The sequence below is a fragment of the Osmerus mordax genome, chromosome 2, assembly GCF_038355195.1.
Source record: "Osmerus mordax isolate fOsmMor3 chromosome 2, fOsmMor3.pri, whole genome shotgun sequence".
Classification (NCBI taxonomy): domain Eukaryota; kingdom Metazoa; phylum Chordata; class Actinopteri; order Osmeriformes; family Osmeridae; genus Osmerus; species Osmerus mordax.
The window spans coordinates 7,004,523-7,023,602 of NC_090051.1; the positions used below are offsets into that span (position 1 = coordinate 7,004,523).

Consider the following 19,080-nt stretch of genomic DNA (forward strand, 5'->3'; position numbering starts at 1 on the left):
TGTGTGGTATTTGCCATCATCTTTGTTATAGCCAGTTTACTCCAGATCGGCACACAGGTGCTTCAAAGTCCCTAGAGACGATTTAGCTTTTGCAACGAGACCATTTAAGATAATTATAACAATGGTAGAATATAGTATAGTTCTGTTCAGTATCGCTAAGCATGGCAAATGGATTTAGGAGAACTACAATATCCGTGCTGATCTTAGATTAAATTGACGATAGCAAAGTTTCCATCTTTTGACGACGCCAAATGGAATAGTGCTAGCTAATGTTTTCTATATCGGTTTGTTTGCTAGCTATGCAAATGCAGCTAGCTTAGTGTGTGTGAACCCTGCCAACATAGTGAAATCGCTATGGTGCGATTAACTGGATTAATTTCACGTTAGCCACGTGCATTTCAAATGGTAGACACTCAAGTCACCTTGTCAGATATTACAACTACTTACTGGACATCAGCCACCAACGACACAAACATATACTGTCCGATTTTCACACACGCACCTGCATCACTGCTGAGGGCTGGGGCTGTGGATCAAACCATTGTGGGACCAAGGGCGGGGTTCGAAATCTTTTTAAACGGGAGTCAGATGGCTGAGCGGTGAGGGAGTCGGGCTAGTAATCTGAAGGTTGCCAGTTCGATTCCCTGCCGTGTCAAGTGACGTTGTGTCCTTGGGCAAGGCACTTCACCCTACTTGCCTCGGGGGGAATGTCCCTGTACTTACTGTAAGTCGCTCTGGATAAGAGCGTCTGCTAAATGACTAAATGTAAATGTAAATGTAAACTTCAAAAAGCGCCATTGTGTCCATAATCAGCAAAGCGCTTTCATTGCATATTATCAATGTTGTTGAAATTACATAGTTATGTTTACAGTGATTTATTAGGGGGGACAAATCATATTTTCCCAGGATTGGGGGTGTCGTGTGCCCCCTGTACCCCCCGGGATTTCCGCCCATGCACAAAGTTACTTGCGTTTCGCGTTTTGATACTTTCGTTTCAGATCGTTAAAATAGGGCCCTCTGTCTGTTTCTCTCATCCCCACTTCTCATCTCTCTCTCCTCCTGGGATGTATTCTGGTGAATCAAGGTACTCTCACACAGATGTGGAATCACCTGATGCTAAGGGGAAATCTGAAAGCAGCCATCTGTCCTAGCACTCTCTCTCTCTCTCTCTCTCTCTCTCTCACACACACACACACACACACAAATAAACACAGATCCACGCACGAAACACCATGTTGAAGAAAAAAAACAAATAAAAAAGTCCTGTTTAATATGTGGGCCTTGCACTAGATGGCAGTATGGTCGTGCTACCCTCTTCATCAATGACCCACCCCAGCCCCCCTCCCAGAAGCCCCTGAGCACATGGCTTGTCAATCCTTTTACAGCTCTAGCCTGGCTTTAGAAGTTGGCAGGAAAAAACACCTTTCTGGTGGCAGGGAGAGGGGGCTCCCAATTGGACCCACTGCCCAACACTAGGGGTGGACAGTATGAACTGTATAGAAATATACCGGTACGAATTTGCCCTACGGTATGGATTTAGACAACACCGTGCTGACCGCGGTAGAGCCTTCCAGAAAGAACATTTGCCACAGTCCCATTCACACCAGGCACGGTATAAACTTACCGTATGGAACTTGAATGCAGTCATTGCAATCAATCTAAGCAAACATTGCAAATAATCTTCCACATCCTCACAACCAGTATTGCAAAGATGGAGGACAGTCTCGTTTTGTTGGTGTCTAGTCACCCGGCTATAATTTGAGATGTTTACAGAGACTTAAATGTCAAACATGCAGCATGGAAGAGTGCATTTATATAGACATTTTAAGAAAAACTAATATATTGTAATGAATATCGTTACCGTCCGTGCTTCAAATTATACCTTGATAGACATTAGGCCATACCGGCCAGCCATACACAACACCCATAGTACTGTATGACTGCAAGACTGAAATGTGACTATCCAGTAGATCAACGCAACGTTTACAGAAGGGTTCAAGGTGATGTTTTTATTAAATGGCAAAGTGCCTTTCCTGTGGTATGTGGCAGAAAAGGAAAGAAGTGTAATGATAGAGAGTGTGAGTGAAAGAACTAAGACAGTGTGTGGGGAGGTGTGTTGGTTTTTTAACAAGCACCATTCTCTCCCATATTCCTTTTTAATGGTCGGACCATTCGTATCTTTGGACACATGCACACACGCACTGCTCATTACTTTACGCAACAGGCAGTGCGAGAGAGAGCAAGAAGGAGAGAGAAGACAAGAGAAGAGGGAGGACAGAGTGAGAGATCTCTCACAGAGAAAGAAGCTCAGTGTCCATTAGAACACAAAGACTCAACACTCAAAGGCTCGTGCCTCCATCTGGACACTCTTAAGTCCATCTATCTGCCCGCCTGCTGAAGGCAAACAGAGTTATACTGAAGACAACAAGTCAATCTCTTCCTGTTACCACTGAATTTGTTTTCACTTACTCCTTCACAATAGCTTCTCTGACTTGTTCCATAAGACAAAACCAGTTTGCTCAGGAATCCACCCACACACACATGATCAGCACCATCACCCCAGGGGTAAACTCTTTTTTTCCAGTTTGATATTCTTCCTGTTTGTCTCCCTCTCCGTGGCCCCTCTGTCCCATCGGCCTAGAGGAGGCAACTTCATCATTGTCTCTCAAACCGCCGCGGCCAAGATGGAAGGAGAGCCGGAACTGGAGATGATGGACAAAGACAGGGGTGGCCATACAGCCTCAGGGAAACCTGTGATTGTTCACACCTCTCCCTCCCTTCATCCCTCCCTCTGCTGATGGGCAGCAACCTCCTCACCATCATGTGAGATGAAGTGGCAGGCAAAAGAAAGTCAAATTAGTCCGCCTACTAAGTGTGCCTCATAAACACAGAGGATAGAATAGAAGAAAGCTTGCCATTTAGTCTTGGCATGTGGTGTGAGACAGTCTCAGTTAGAATAATATGATATTAATATCAATATAATATTATAGCGCTAGTTCTACGTAATCTGAGGTGACTTTTAGTTTGTAGTCTATCTTATCCTGAGATTTTGGAAGAGCACCATGGAACACTCTGGGGTACCATCGAACGCTTAGAGCGAAATGAAATAATTTACTATCTTGCTCACATCCTTTATCCGGAAGTAGATGAGACTGGCTCCACCATGTGGGTGGAATTATTGAGTCATTTGGCTGGTCCCTTTAACAGGTGCCCAATCATGTACAGATAAAAAAATCCAAAAGTAAATGATTAATAGGGATGCTCAACATGCCCCCCAGATTGCTGTGTCTATAATGTGTGTGAGGATGTAGCAGTGGCTGTCAATACATCTTCATCAAGGGTCCTGAGTACACTGAACAATGCAAAGCCAGTATTAATGAACGATAGTGTCTCATAACTCAGGTATATACTGTACTCACAATATATTTTCTTTACTGTAAAACTTTTGTTATGAACTTCGATTGATACAAAACCACCAATAATTGCGTGTATGAAGTCTGAAAAACGATTTGATTTATGTCATTTATCTGCCTGATTAATGAATTCACTTCGAATAATATGATTTAATTAACGTTGATGGGAACTACAGTCTCGGCTGGAGCATCCACGAGGGAAGAAGATGACGTTCGTTTTAATATTGTCTTTTTATGTTAAAAACTGTTTTGGCAATTTACCTACGCCCTTTTCTGACTTTTCCAGTCCTATGTAAGCTTACCAATAGCATATAGTCTTAGGACTGTTGTGTTAGTATTTAACCTTAACGTGGTCTTAGTCTTGGCAAAGTATTAAGTGGGACAATGGGAGTCAGGTGGCTGAGCGGTGAGGGAGTCGGGATAGTAATCCGAAGGTTGCCAGTTCGATTCCCGGTCATGCCAACTGATGTTGTGTCCTTGGGCAAGGCACTTCACCCTACTTGCCTCGGGGAGAATGTCCCTGTACTTTCTGTAAGTCGCTCTGGATAAGAGCGTCTGCTAAATGACTAAATGTAAATGTAAATGATTAAGACAGTCTTCATTTTACCAGTAGCATGTAGTCTGACGACAAACATGCCATGGCAGACTGTCTGCTGTCTCGGATGCAAGACGTCACCTTGCCTTCAATTCCATTTACCTCTCTTGTCTCCCTCTCTGTCTGTCTGCTACATTTCATTAAAAGTTCCCCCAAATCGAATTTCACGCCATAAATGCATCATCATAATCAGCATTGATGGGTGAAGCATGAACAGGAGGGCTCCAGTGTTGCTGTGTGTTGGCTGTGTCTGATAGACAGACACAGAGAAACAGACAGTGGGTACTGAAGGTCTGGGTGGGTGTGTTTGTGTCTTAATAAGAGAACGGCATAGAGAACAAAAGTGTGTGTGTGTGATTAGGTACTTCCTGTTTCCTATGTCTCATCTGCATAGAGGACCGGGTGTTCATTAGCAGCGCCTCCGCTAACCTCGCATCTCTAATTGCTAATGATCCCTGTGTGTGTGCATCAGCACTAAATGTGGATGACAAATGAAATCCAGTCTGTGATGACAAAGTGAGAACTCTGGATCGTTTCCGCCCAGCAACAGTGCTCGACGGTTTCTCTTTTCCTCTCTCTCCCTCTTTTTTAGGTTTAATTTCAATCCCCTTCACTGCGCTTCCTCACTCACACAGGTGAGGAATGTCAAATAATGATCCAAAATATATATAATTGTAGTTTCCCTCCCTGGTTCTCAGAGTCAAAGGCAGAGCACCCCAAAATGGTAGCTATACTTTGCTTGATCTATAAGACCCTCTAAGTGCCTCTGTGCATATTCAGACAAACACAAACGTGTAGGCTGACACACAAACACACACACAAACACACAGAGGAAGTTACAAGCATGTCCTGGGTATTGCAGTCAAATAATGGAAAGGAACACAGTGTTGATATGGAAATCATATCAAAAGGTGAGTCTGTCACAGAAAATCACGAGGTGAGTGTTGCATCATCATAAGAAATAGAAATAGATTACTAACATCTGTATCAATACCATGTCTTGTGTACCATATACATACAGTAGATGTAATGTTAGTCATATCCTATATGTTATGGGGGCTCTATTAGGTTTATGTTTATGTCTATTAGGTTTTTAAGAGCTTTAAGTCCTGATTTCCTCATGCCCAATCCGCCGCCTTTCTTCTCAACAAGCTCAACATCTTCCACGCACAATTTGATATTATCAACACCATACCGTTGGTAAGACAAGCTGAGGACCAGGACGACAGCACTCTGTCCCTACCTACGGTTGACATGACGACAGCTCTGAAAATAGTCAATTTGCGGAAATCACCAGGGCCAGATGGCATTCCAGGTTGTGTCCTCAGAGCGTGCATCAACCAGCAGTGGTATTCACCTTGATATTCAACCTCTCCCTGAACCCGTCTGTAGTCCACTCCTGCTTCAAACAGACAACCATTGTCCCTGCGCTGAAGAAACCTTCCATCATGTCTGAATGACTGTAGCTTCGAGGGGTTAGTCAGATCCCACTTCTGCTCCTCCCTCCCCCACACCTTGGACCCCTGGAAACTCGCATACCCCTCCCAATAGATCTACGGACGACGCAGACACTCTGGCAGTTCAAACCGTCCTCTCCCACCTGGATATGGGTGAGACACGTATGGGAGGATGCTGTGGATTACAGCTCAGCAGTCAACACAGTTGTGCCCGCTAAGCTCATCCCCATGGTCAGGCTCCTGGGTCTCAGCCTCTCCCGTTGCTACAGGATCCTGGACTTCCTGATGGGGAGACCCCAGGTGGTGAGAATGGGTGACCTGACCCTGAGCACTGTAGCCCCTCCAGGCTGTGTACGAAGTCACCTCCTGTACGCCCTGGTCACGCATGACTGGGACCACACAGAGCTCCAATGCCATCCTTCAACCATCCTGCCACTACCAGAATCATAAACAGGTTTGTTTTTGTTTTTTTTCCAGGCCATCATGCTTCTCAATTATCAACATTAACCTATTGAAAGCACACATCCATCTGCCCTTCATCACTTTATATTTCTAATATTTAAATACCTGTTATAACCATCTATACACAGGGTTTATTATCATGTTATTATTAGTACTTGTTTTGCTGTTATTGTACTTTTCTATTTCTGTTATGTTTTTATTGCTGCTCCTGCTATATTTATTTTTGCTATACTTGTATTGCTTTTTTGCCAGTATTTTTTAATTAAAATATGCTTCGTTATGCCTACAGTGTGGCTGTTGCCTTGCCTTGACCAAATAATGTAATTGCACAGAATGAACTGTATTATACTTGCATATGACCAATAAATCTCCCTGACTCCTCAGTCTGCCCTAATGATATACCGCAGCGGAAATTATTCAACTAAATCACTTATATTGAGGGCACAATGAAAGCCAGTCAGATCATGTTATTAGTGCTATATGGGTGGTCTCGTCTGTCAGTGTGAATATGAGTCACAATCCCGGACTCTAGAACTTTCCTCTATTTCGTATTGGTCTGCTGCTTTAAATAGGATGTCTTGTCTTTCCAAAAACAGGGTAGTCCATCTCTGGGCTGACTGACTGCAGCATCCTGCCACTCTCTGCTCCTGAAAGGGTGTTTGTGTGTGTGTGGGGGGTGGGGGGTGGGGGGGGGGAGGGCAGGGGGGGAGTCTATCTGCGCTACCCTGATGCATGGGGGGGACAGAACCTCCCCTGCGAAGGAGGACAGGTCTGGGTCAATCAGGGGAGGTTTCTCAGTAGGGGCTGAGGGCTGACAGACAGTGGAGAGTGAACGCGAGAACGAATGTCCTCCTTTAGTAGGCCATATTGAAGACGTGCTGTGAGTCTGTCTGGAGCCTGGCGTCTGACTCAACCAACAGGACTGAGGGAGTCAAATCCCTGTGTCACGCACGCACATATCTACACTTGACTCACACTTACAGGTGAAGCGTTAGAGTGTTACACACACACTCCACATGGCCGAGAGGAGGGATTCTGTGACATGCTGTCAACAAGGCTTGTTAGTCTCTCAAGGAGAGACTCCCTGCCAAGCTCCTGTAGAACCATCTAGCAACCCACTGTAACCTCACAGCTGTCACTCCAGCAAGAGAACACAGAAGACAACATATTCTCTGAAGGTTGATGCAAAAAGCAAGCTAGTAAATGTTCCTCTTTTTTCTTTTTGTCCTTCGCAGTCTTCTTTTTACGACTATGATTCATTTCAAATCAAAAGCATTACAATACCTGGAGACCTGACGTTGTGACTTGCATGAATGCACTTTGTGAATAGATTATTCAACTTCAATTTGTTGTGCCATTCTTTCTAATTAATTTCGAGCATGACAATCATGCAGGAGCTCGTCAGCCTGTGAAGAAGACAGGATTAGAAATGTCCCCGGAAAGGATGGCGCCCGCCGGGGCCCCAAGGGGGAGTCAGACTCCCGGTGGGAACACTGATTCACGTCCCCCATGTCGCCCAAAATATTCTACAGTTTTAACCTGAGGTGATGGATACCCAAAAACAGTACACACTGACTAGGAAGAGCACAAACTAACTGCATCCAGCTAGCTATGCCTACTGAATTGGGATTTGGTGTATTGCTGGAATAGAGATGTTGCAGGTGTTTTGTGGTACACCTGAACCTGAAGGCCAGCCAAGGGACTGGTGCGGGGCCTGCTGGGGCAGAGGATCAGTGATAACCATCTGCCCCCTATACATTCTGTGGGCTGGTGCTGCCTCTGGGATTGAAGCACCTGGAAAATAGGCAATTTTACAGCCACTGATCCTGATCACTCGTGTGTAGACAGGATATAACCCACCCAGGCACACAAGGACCTGTCAGATGGTGATGTGTGTGCGGCGCATCTGTATGTTTGTTTGTGTGTAAACACACATACAGCCTGCATCCATTATGGGATGCAGGCTCGGAACACAAACATAGAGCACTTATACACACCAACACACACCAGTGTAGGTATTGCACAGTTGGATCTTGAAATGGGTTTATCCTTTTATCTAACTAAATCCAGAAGTACATGTCCTTAGAAGTGCCTTTGTTAAAGAGCTTCGTTTGAATTTGACGAAGGAGTTCACCTGTGTGTGTGGGAGGATGTGTGAGCATGTTTGATTATTCTAATGGGCACTGGAAACTAAGGAACATTTGAACTTGTGAAGACATTTTCTTGGTTAAGTGCTATTTCTAGAGGGTTTCTGCTTTTATTTTAATGTATGTTAAAGTAAGGGTTAAAGTTAGGGATTAGAGAAGATCAGGATTTCAAATGGAACTGAATTTTCAGTCCCCACAAGAATGGCCACACAAATGTCTGTGTGTAAATGTCCCCGTATGTGTGTATCTCTACACACCAGCATTATACTCATCAAGTTTTAATGCCTTGATGAGTCATGCTTTCCTATGAAAGCCCCCTACAGGTGTTGAATGGAAAAATCACTAAAGAGGGACGTTCGCCTGTGTCTATCATTCTTTTCAGCAGAGAACTCTAGAAGTGGTCCACCGATATAGAGAGAACGAGAGACAGAAGACGAAATAATAACAGAAAGAGCCATCACTGCTAGAGAGACAAATATCCACGCATGTATCCTTAGTGCATCCCTCTGCTTTAACTTGTTTCCAGACCATCTAGTTGCCATTGTCCAGTATGTACGTAGCATGTTGCTAGCATGCAGCTAGCCTTTTACAAAATGTCTTGGTAGGCCAACACTTGGGTGTTGTTGACCAGCACCGGCAACTGAGCGTGAACCAGCAAGTCCAGACCAATGTGCTGCAGCAGCTAAGTCAGTTTGCTGATGCAGTGTGAGAAAGACAAAGAGAGGGAAAGATGGGGGGGGGGGGGTCCAATAGCGACATATCTACTAACCATTCCACTCTGAAAACTGGGTGAATACTGGCAACACACTGGCCTCAATACAGAAGTGACAGATGTGTACAAAATCAATGCACATTGCATAACCTTCAGTGAGGACTTGAGTGAGGGGTATCCACTCAAGTGTAGACAAGTTATAATCAAGCCAGGCATACCAGGACCTGTCATATGGCATGTCGGTGTGTGTGTGTGCGACTGTGTGTGTGTTACGGCTTGTCTGATCTGGTCAGGACAGGAGAGCCTACCTGTTTGAGTTTCTTCAGGTCTTCATCCAGCTCCAGATTATCCAGGATCACAGCCACAAACAGACTGAGCAGGATCTGAAACCCAGCGAAAGGGAGGAAGATGCTAAACACCTGGGCTGGAAGACACAGTGAGGCACCAGGTGTTCTCGGGACGCGGACAGACACCCCCATCAGAATAGATTAAGCTCATTCACAGAACGTGTTTGTGCTGGAAAACATCCTTTTTCGAGAGGACTGAGAAGGGTTTGAGTCACCCAAAGTCAGTTGGTGTGTGTTTGTGTGTGAGTGTTTGGTTGTGTGTCAGCAAGCAGGAGTTTTCTAATGGATCACATGATCCCAAGGCCAAATATTGAAATGGCAGCACTCAGCCTGGGAACAGGAGACCTGCATGGATCTGAATCATCATGGAGAGGCTCTCTCTGTCGACAAACTACAGCTTTTTGCTCTTTTGCTGCTTTTTGTTTGTCTGTTGTTTGTATTCTATTGTTGTTTGCCTTATTTGATAACTTTGTACAGCTTTGGTTGGCTGTTGGCTGTTTTGTTTTCTGTTTTTAAATGTGCTTTATAAATAAACAGATTTGACTTGACTACAGTTCTTACTGACATCTAAAAACTGGAGAAAAAAATATAAGCAATGGTATACCAGAACTAGGGAAACCTCTCAAAATGTATTTAATCTGTAATAACTGTGGTAAGTTAAAAAAACTATAGCAAATTATATATTTTAGGCCTTGCTCTATTCAGATTTTTTTTTTATTATTATTAATTTGGACAGACATTCTGATTTAGAAAAATATACACATAACTGAAAAACATGTTCCTTCCTTATAATTTATTTGAATACTATATTCACAACCCAGCAGAGCTCTGCTTTGATTCCTCCACCCGCTCAGCCAACAAAGCTAACCCATTATAATAAATGTACCAGTGGGTGTTGGGTCAGAACCTCCTAAACCACAGACCAGGAGACAGTACCAAGTGCCCTGCTACTCTCTCCCCAGCATCCACGCTGGCTCAGTTCAGTCATGTGGCTGCATTAGCCTGTTAACATCACTTATCGCCAGCTTTTTATAAACTCATCATAATACACTCATCTTGACAAATGGCTGCATAGAAAAGTCTAGTGTTCTCCATGCCAGGCACTCATGAGACAGCTGGGTTGGGGCTGGGACACTGCTGTGTGGGCGGACATCCAGCGGGAGAAGATATGGTCTGGTCCCTGGGAATCCACACACATCTAGTCTGCCTATCTCTTGGTATAAATCTCAGATACCCAATCGGGTAAATTAATGTTCATGTTGGATGGGAGATAGGGGCTGGGTTGTGTGGTGGTTAAGGCTAATGTGCGTTATTCATGGTTGCCCTAGGTTACCCTGGGCTGGCTCTAAGGTGTGTGTTGGAGGTATCTTACCAGGGTAGCAAACAGGTGGTAGAGGATGAAGTAGATGGCTACTACAGGAGCCCACCAGTCTCCCACGGCGACCAGGGTCTGGTCCATCACATCCACCCAGCCCTCCTGCGTTAGGATCTGGAACATGGACATGAACGCCTGGGAACACCATGGAGGATAGAGGGGGTAAGAGAGCCAGCATCTGTGTGTGTGTGTGTGTATACGTGAATGTAGTTGTACCAGTTGGAAACATTATCCGGCAAGGGCAGGGCAAGAGGGTGGAGGAGAAGGAGAGGAGGAAGGAAGGAAGAAGGAGAGGGAGGGTAGGTGAAGAGAGAGGAGAGCGAGGGGAGGACAGTGAGGAAGAGGAGAGGGAGAAGGGGAGTAGGAGGAGAGGAAAGAGGAGGAGGAGTGGACAGCGGCGGCGGGATCAGAGAGGGAGGGGAGGTGGAGGAGGAGGGACGTGCTCCAGTGTCTGTCTGCCTCCTTTCTGTGGAGGTCACCTGAAGGTTGGCGGCCAGACAGCTGAGACTCACTGGCCTCAGGGTCCCTTCTCTCCTCTCTCTCTCCACTCCAGCCACCTCTCCTCCTCCAGCCCTCCCCTCCTCCTCTCCAATGCATCATCTCTCTCCTCTCCTCTGCACTCCATTCTCCTCTCCTCCCAATGCCATCCCCCCCTCTCCAATTCTCCCTCTCCTCTCCTTCTCCTCTCCCCGTACCATACAGCCTCTAGCATTGTTCCTTGTCACTGTTGATAAGGATAATGCCAGCAACAGGTCTAGCCATAAGGGTAACGGACAAACATCATTAACTCCCAATGTGTTTGTGTGTGTGTGCGTGCTTACTTGACAACATAAGCGTGTGTCTGCGTATCAACATCTGTGTGTATATGTGCGCCAACGTGGGTAGTATGTGTCAGAGCGTGTGCATGCTGATGTGCTGGTGTGTGTTTGTGTGCCTAAAAAAAGGGATATGGTAAGCAGCAAACGAGCTGCATCTGTTTATGGAGCGCTATCCCAGAGTCCCCCAGCGCCGGGATCAGTGGGACGGCGGCGGGGGGGCGGGGGGTGGGGGGGAACGCAAAGGATGAAACGATGTGGCTAATGAGAAGGAAAGAAGCTCACGAACACTTAGAAATCAAAGGAGGTGGCGTAGGGGGCCGCATCTGTCTACACATTAGACTTCTCGCACGTGACATTTGGGGGGGGGGGGGGGGGGCGCGTGTGTTTTTTGGCGAGGCTGTGATCACCGAGTGTCCATTTCCTGGGTGTCTCTCTCTCTCTCTCTCTCTCTGCTGGACTTACGGTCATCTATCATTCCTGAATTCATTCATCATTTCGTCCGCCCGGGTTGTCCGTTTTTCGATTCCTTCATTCGTTTGTTCATTCATGCCTTTTTTTCTCCATTCACCGTTCCTCTACTCGAAAATAACTATCTGCCCATCCATCCATTCATTCATTCTATCCATCCATCTTTCCATCCCTCTATGGTCTTACCCTGGGGAAGGTGGTGAACCGGTCTAGCTCCTCTACGAAGCAGAACATCTGCAGGCTGATGGCTGACATGACGATGAGCAGACTGGCTGTGAACACCACCAGGCTGCCCAGCTTCTTCCCAGGACCGAAGATCTTGTACACAAAGTCCTCCAGCGCAGGGGAGATCTTTATGAGACGCACTACGCGCAGCACCTGGGGGGAGGGGGTTATTAGAGACTGATCAGAATACTGTACACACACTGTACACGTACAGTACAGTACAGTCCAAACCAACAGTTCCAATGTTTCCTGAAGTTTGGAGCAGTGTTCATCCAGGAATCATACATTGGAATATCTGTTGCTCTTGTATGAAGACCAAATGTAGTTGTAGCTGGAAAAATTAATAATTCAATATACAGGTGTGTTGGGGGATATAGAATTACAGCGTAAAAGTGACCAGAGTAGGCCACTGATCAGGTATCGATGTGGACTGAGAGATCATTGATCTCCACCTTCTGTAATAACACTGAGCCGCGCTGCTTTGTCATTGCAGCGTTTACCAAATTGCTTTTGGTGACAACACTCCAAGAAGGGCAATGCATCATGGTCAGGTTTTGATCCGGAGCGGAGAACGGCTATTGATCCTCATATCCTCCCCTCCTCCTCCACCCTCCTCAGGGTCTCAGAGGAACCCAGCATGAATGGACATCTCCTCACTTGCTGGGAAGTGTGGAGGCTAATATCAAACAGACCTGCTTAATCTGCCCCTGTCAAAGGCATAAAGAGCAATGACCTGATCAATGTAAGGCTGTCGGTCTCACTTACTTCTATATTTAGGTTTGATGGTATGGACTGGGGAACACAAGCCTAATAAAAAATGTCTGATCTGATCTGAAGGATGGGTCTGGACCTAAAGGCTAGGTCTAAAGTTGGGGACTGGGTGTGGACTGGAAATTGGGAATGGACATTGTGACACAAAATGGATCTACAAAACAGTGCTTCTGGTTTCATCACACGGGAAAGAGTTCAGGGGGGTATTCCAGGTAGCGGGTTTAACAAACTCTGAGATTAACCCTGAACTCAGAGTTGAGTTACTCTAACATGGGAAACTCCGAAAATTCGGTTCCAGAACACCTGATATGATTTAGTTAATTCGACTCGGAGTACGTCAACTCTGAGTTTAGCGCTGGCACGAGTTCTACTAAAAGCCAACATCTATGTAGCTCCCGATACTAGGATTCACCATGGAAAAAGGCGACAAAAAGGGCTTCCTATTTCACCGCAATGGAATTGGACATTTTAATCCGTACGTATGGCGAGTCCGAGCACATATTTCAGAAAAAAAGTAATACGGCTGTAGCTGCGAAGGACAGACAATTGGCGTGGGAAAGAATTGCTGATCGCGTCAATACGTAAGTTTGAATTTAAGCGCACTTGGCAACAACTGAAAATGAAATATAAAAACGTAATACAAATAGGTAAGGCATATTTAGCCTTTTGGCCTATAGGTTCATGATTGTAGCTTCCATCACTTTAGGGAGTTAGATTAACTAACAAAATTTCGGGAGGAAGATAGCGCACCAAGACTCCTCCTATACTCCAATCAAGCAAATCGCAAAAGCACGGAAGAATGCGCACCAACTGCAATCAACTTCATACGCAACAGCCTAGCGAAAGCACGGAAGAATGCGACCAAACTCCCGGTATCAATTACGAGGCTTGTATAAAGAGTCTTCCGTTGCTCTGATCCTTGTGCTAGCATGTTTTTGTCATTCGACTTTTCGTGCACCCCGCTGCTGTTCTGGCTGCCGACTCTGCCACATGCTTCGTTGCCGCCCGTTCTACCGGCTCCGGCTGTTCGCCTCCCGCCCTCATGGACGTCCTGTACCTCCACCCGTCCGACGAGGAGTTTCCCTCCCGGCTGGAGCGCCGGTCCCGCCCTCGGCCTTCTGGCGGCACTCCGACCTCCTCGGCTTCCCCGGTTCCTGCGGCTTCTCCTGCTGGTCCCGGGCGTCGGCCCGACCGCCTCCCGCGGTCTCCGCCCCCCCGGCCTTCCTGCCGGGATCGCTCCAGGCTTCCTTCCCGGTCTCGGTGGCTGCCTGCGCCGGCCCTGGTTTCTCCTCCTCGCCCTCTCCTCAGCCTTCCCGGCCTCGCCTCTCGCGACCACGGGGGGCCCCGCTTCTCCTCCTCCGCCGGCTCTTCACGCTGCTCCTCGTCTCCTGCTCCGCGGCGCCTGGCTCCGCCCGCCACGCGGTCCCTCGCCCCGAGCCTCCCGGCGCTGCCCTCCGATTGGACCGTCGCCGGCCTGCAGCGCCTCCTCCGGGCTCGGGGGCTGCGTTTCAGCCGGTCCGATCCGAAGGCCAGGCTGTTCGCCCTCTGTTTCGGGGAGTCCGTGGGCTGGCGCGCCTCCCCGCTCCGCCCCCCTTCTGCTGCCGGGCGCTGGACCGCGCCCCGCGGCCCCCTGCCTCACCCGCCTCCCCGCAACGCCCCTCTCCGGCTGCCGGGCGCCGGGCCGAGCCCCGCAGCTCCCTGCCTCCTGCCTCGCCCGCCTCCCCACACCGGTCCTCTCCCGCTGCCGGGCGTGGGGTCGCGGCCGGCGCCTTCCTGCCCCCTGCCTTGCCCGCGTCCCTCTTTCCCCTGCCCCCCCTCCCCGCCTGCTCTGCCCCAGGTCCCGCCCTCGGTGACCTTCCTGGGCTGTTTGCGGCGTTCCTCGCCTCTATGGCGCCCCCCTGCCCCGTGCCTGCCCCTGCGTGCCCCGTCCTGGCCGTGCCTGCTCCGGGCCCTGCTGCCCTGACTGTGTGTTCTGTTCTTTCCTCTGCAGATGGCTCCACTCCGGCAGCCCCCCGCCCTGGCTGCTGCCCTTCCTGCCAGTCCCCTGTCCGCCCCTCCCTTCACGCTGGCCACGGCGCCTCCCCCGGTCCGCCCCGCGGCCCCCTCTGCCTCCCGGCCTTCCCCCGTGTCTTCTGCCCTCCGGGCCGCCATCCTGCTGGGTAACTATGTGGACCTGGCTGACCTTCTCCTCCCCTCCCAGGTTTCCGCCCCCCGTACCATTGACGGGTCCTGTGGCCCCGTCTTGCTCCGTCACCCCGACCCCGCCCGGCGCTCACACCTGCGTAGTTCGCCTACGCCTTCTCCCTGTACCGGGACGTCATCTGCTCCTCCTTTCCCGGGCGCAGTGCGGAGCTGGACGACTACCTCACCTCACCAGCTTGCCCTGCGGTTCGGGGGCTCCGGCTTCTACACCTACCACATCCGGTTTGCCTCCGTGGCCGCAAGGCGGCTGCAGCAGTTTAATGAGTCCACCTACTGGGGCGTGCTGGACAGCGAAGCCTACTGCCGGGTCTTCGCCGCCCGGTCCGCCCTGCCCTGTTCCCTGTGCGGCGCCCCCTCTCATCCGTCGCTGGAGTGCACGGTTGTGGCCCGCCCGGCGCCTGCCCCCGGCCCCCCGCCCGGCCTGCCTTCTCCTCCTCCTCCTCCCGCTCCTCTGCCCCTCCCCACCCCCTCACCCGGCAGCCCCTCATGTCCGGCCCTGCGGGCACCGACCGACGGCTTGGCTCCAAGGCTTCTCCCCCGGCCTGGTGTCCTTGCCCGCTTGCTCTTTTGCCTGCCCAAACCTCCGCTCGGCGCTCGAGGCCCCCGCCGTGGTCTCTGCCCTGTTGGCCAAGGAGGTGTCTCAGGGCTTCATGATTGGCCCGTTTGCCTCTCCCCCGTTCCCTGTCTACCGGGTGAGCCCCATCGGCATCGCCACCTGGAAGTACTCGGGCAAGCAGAGGCTTGTGATCGACCTCTCTGCTCCCCGTCGCGGCCCCGTCCCCAGCATAAACAGCTTGATCCCCAGCCCGGACTACTCCCTGGCTTACACCACCATCGACCACGCCATCTCTCTCATCCACCTGGCTGGCCGCGGCGCCTGGCTGGCGAAGGCCGACATCACGACTGCCTTCAAGGTCCTTCCCATCCACCCAGACTACTGGGCTTTCTTTGGGGTCTGCTGGGAGGATTCCTACTACTTTGCCGTCCGACTGGCATTCGGCTGCAAAAGCAGACCACGCTTATTCGACTGCCTCTCCAAAGCACTCTGCTGGATCCTCCTCAATGAGTACAAGGTTCCCTTCTTAGTCCATCTCCTGGACGACTTCCTCACCATCGGCCCCCCTTCATCCCCACCGGCGCAAGGCCTCCATGCTCTCACCACGGTGTTCTCACAACTGGGTGTCCCCCTCTCCCTGGAAAAGACAGAAGGGCCAGCTACAACACTGGAGTTCCTCGGTATCACACTGGACTCCGTGGCTTTCAAAGCTTCACTCCCAACCGACAAACTGGACCGCATCACGCTCCTTCTTTCCAATTACCTGATCACCCCCACCTGCGCCAACTCCTCTCCCTTCTCGGCCATCTGAACTACGCTCTCCGCATCATCCCCCAAGGCTGCTCCTTCATTTCCCACCTCCTCCTCCTGGCTTCATCCGTACAGTCGCTCCACCACACCATCACACTGGAAGCTTCCTGTCTCATGGAGTTGGAGCTCTGGCATCATCTCCTTTCCCACTGGAACGGCATCACTTTCTTTTATAACGATCTTGTATCCAACCCCAACGACATGCAGCTCTTCACCGACGCCGCCCCCTCTTCTGGTTTCGGGTGCTATTATAACGTCCGCTGGTTCTCCTCCCCATGGCCTTCCGAGTTCCCTTCCTGCCCTTCTCCCTCACTGGCCCCCTCATCTGCACTTCACGAGGTCTACCCCATCATCATCGCCGCCCTCCTCTGGGGCCATGAATGGTCACGCCAATCCATCCTCATCCACTCCGACAACACTGCCGTCGTCTCCTGGATCAACAAAGGCCGATCAGACTCCATCACCGCCATGCCCTTCATCCGTCGCCTCACCTGGCTTTCAGTCACACATCAGTTCATAATCAGAGCCGCTCACATCCCCGGTCACGACAACACCATTGCCAACTCTCTCTCTCGTCTCTCCCTGCAGAAATTCAGGTGCTTGGCCCCAGAGGCGGACCCCCTTCCCACTCCGGTCCCTCCGTATTCCTATACGATCTTCACGTAACGGCACCCCTCCACGACCTCCACCTCCATACCCAGGATGTCATCCTCCAAGGTCTGTCCCCCCGTACACTCTCCACCTACTGGACAGCCTGGAAAAGCTTCAGGTCCTTCCACACCATTCACCACCTCACATTCCCCTCATTCAACCTCCTTTCCATCACCAGCTTCATCTCATACGCTCACCCGCACCTCTCTATCCGCACTTCCACCATCCACACATACCTCAGCGGCATCAACTTCTTCTGCAAGTTGCTCTCCGGTTCCCCCTGCACAGCCATCTCCAACAGCCAGACCTCCCTTCTCATGAAGGGTCTGAAGTGCCTGGAACCCCGCTCTCCCTCTGCACGACTCCCCCTCACTGCCGACCTACTAGCCGCCTGCATCACCACACTGCGTTCTGGCTACTCCACCCCTTCCACTGACTCCACCCTGGAGGCTATGTTCCTCCTGGCTTTCTGAGGTGCTCCGAATTCACGTTCACCTCCTCCACTTTCGACCCTTCTGCTCATCCATGCGTCTCTGACATCACCCTACACTCCCCCGACACACTCATTTTCTCTCTGAAACGCAGCAAGACCAATCAGAGCGGGCCCGCAGTTCCCATCTTCCTATTCCGCCTCAATTCTCCTCTCAGCCCCTTCGAGTCTCTACAGAAACTCATTCACTCCAAATCCGGCAGCCACGCCCTCCCATCCAGCCCACTATTCATCACGGAATCAGGACTCGTCGCCTCCCGGTTCTGGTTCCACCATCATCTCCGCCTCATCCTCACCAAATCAGGCATAGACCCCACACACTATTCCGCACATTCCTTCAGAATCGGCGCCGCTTCCTCTGCTTCCAGCCAGGGCGTCGCTGACCACATTATCCAGCTGAGAGGACCGTCGCTGGTCCTCTCAGGCATACCGCCTATACGTCAGGACCAACCTCCCCAATCTCCACCACACTCAAGCTCTCATCAGCCTCGCAGCAGCCCGTAGGTGAGTGTTCCTTTGGGGATCCGGTTGAGCCGCTGCTCGGCCGTGACCCATAAGGACTCTCCGCCACACCCCGAGTCCATACCCGGTAACTATTCATGAACCATCCACATCACCTCCCCGGTAACTATACATGCACCATCCACATCACTTCCACCATCTCTGCATCCCCTAATCACACTCATCCTCCCAGGAACCCAGGCCTGGCTCTGCTACCGGCCTCCATCAGCACCAGGCTCGGTCCTGCTACCAGCCTCCACCAACCGCCTCAGGCTCGGCTCTGCTACCAGCCTACACCAACCACTCAAGGCTCGGCTCTGCTACCAGCCTCAGGCTTGGCTCTGCTACCAGCCTGCGACACCCTGCATTAGGCTTGGCTCTGCTACCAGCCTCAGGCTTGGCTCTGCTACCAGCAAAACGGGTGGAGGGCCACCACCAGCACCTCTGACCTCTGCAGAAGAGCTGGCTCTGAGCCACAACATTGGCCGTCCAGTGGCTGAAGGCATCCCTGGAGGAAGCTCATCAGAGCCAATCACCCCACAGGACACAAGTGCCTATACATAAGATGTAAGTATGTGCAAGTGTGTGTGAATGTGTTTTCATTTTCCACTCTGGTCCACTTCTAGTCACTGATGGTGTAATCCGAGTGGTTGAGCCTCCCGCAAGCCTTTGCACAACGGTACCACTTGTAAGTAGGCCACTCAATACTCCATTATGCATAGTAGTGGTGACTATCCTGAAACAATACCTTTCATCACAGGATGATGATGAGGAGGAGGAGGATGAGGACACATTGACTGCTGCCACAGACGGGGTTGCAGAGAGGCCTACATATATGGTAGCTACATATATGATAGTTCCCTCTCCATGTACTTTATTTACAGTCTTGGGTGTAATTTTCAGTTTAAAATGTACACTGAAGTGATGAGAGTAATGAACGTAAAAACTAAATGCCCAGTCTGATCCTGTTGAACAGAGCATGGATGAGCCTTGCCAGGAGAGGGGTCCATCAACCTCCAAAGCACAGCTACAGACAGTGAGATGTTCAGTAAATGGCAGGTGAATTCTGTGTGTATAACT

General features: G+C 50.1%; 1 protein-coding gene across 3 annotated transcripts in view; it reads right to left on the reverse strand.

Annotated features, from left to right (window-relative positions):
• Window positions 1-19,080, reverse strand: part of nalcn (sodium leak channel, non-selective) — an 81,766-nt gene that overhangs the window by 35,234 nt on the left and 27,452 nt on the right. For all 3 annotated transcript variants that reach the window (XM_067255081.1, XM_067255083.1, XM_067255082.1), the window contains 3 exons: window positions 11,981-12,172; window positions 10,506-10,643; window positions 9,095-9,169 (listed from right to left, as the gene is read on the reverse strand). In XM_067255081.1, coding sequence (XP_067111182.1) covers window positions 9,095-9,169; window positions 10,506-10,643; window positions 11,981-12,172 — 405 coding nt within the window. The remainder of the gene's footprint in view (window positions 1-9,094; window positions 9,170-10,505; window positions 10,644-11,980; window positions 12,173-19,080) is intronic.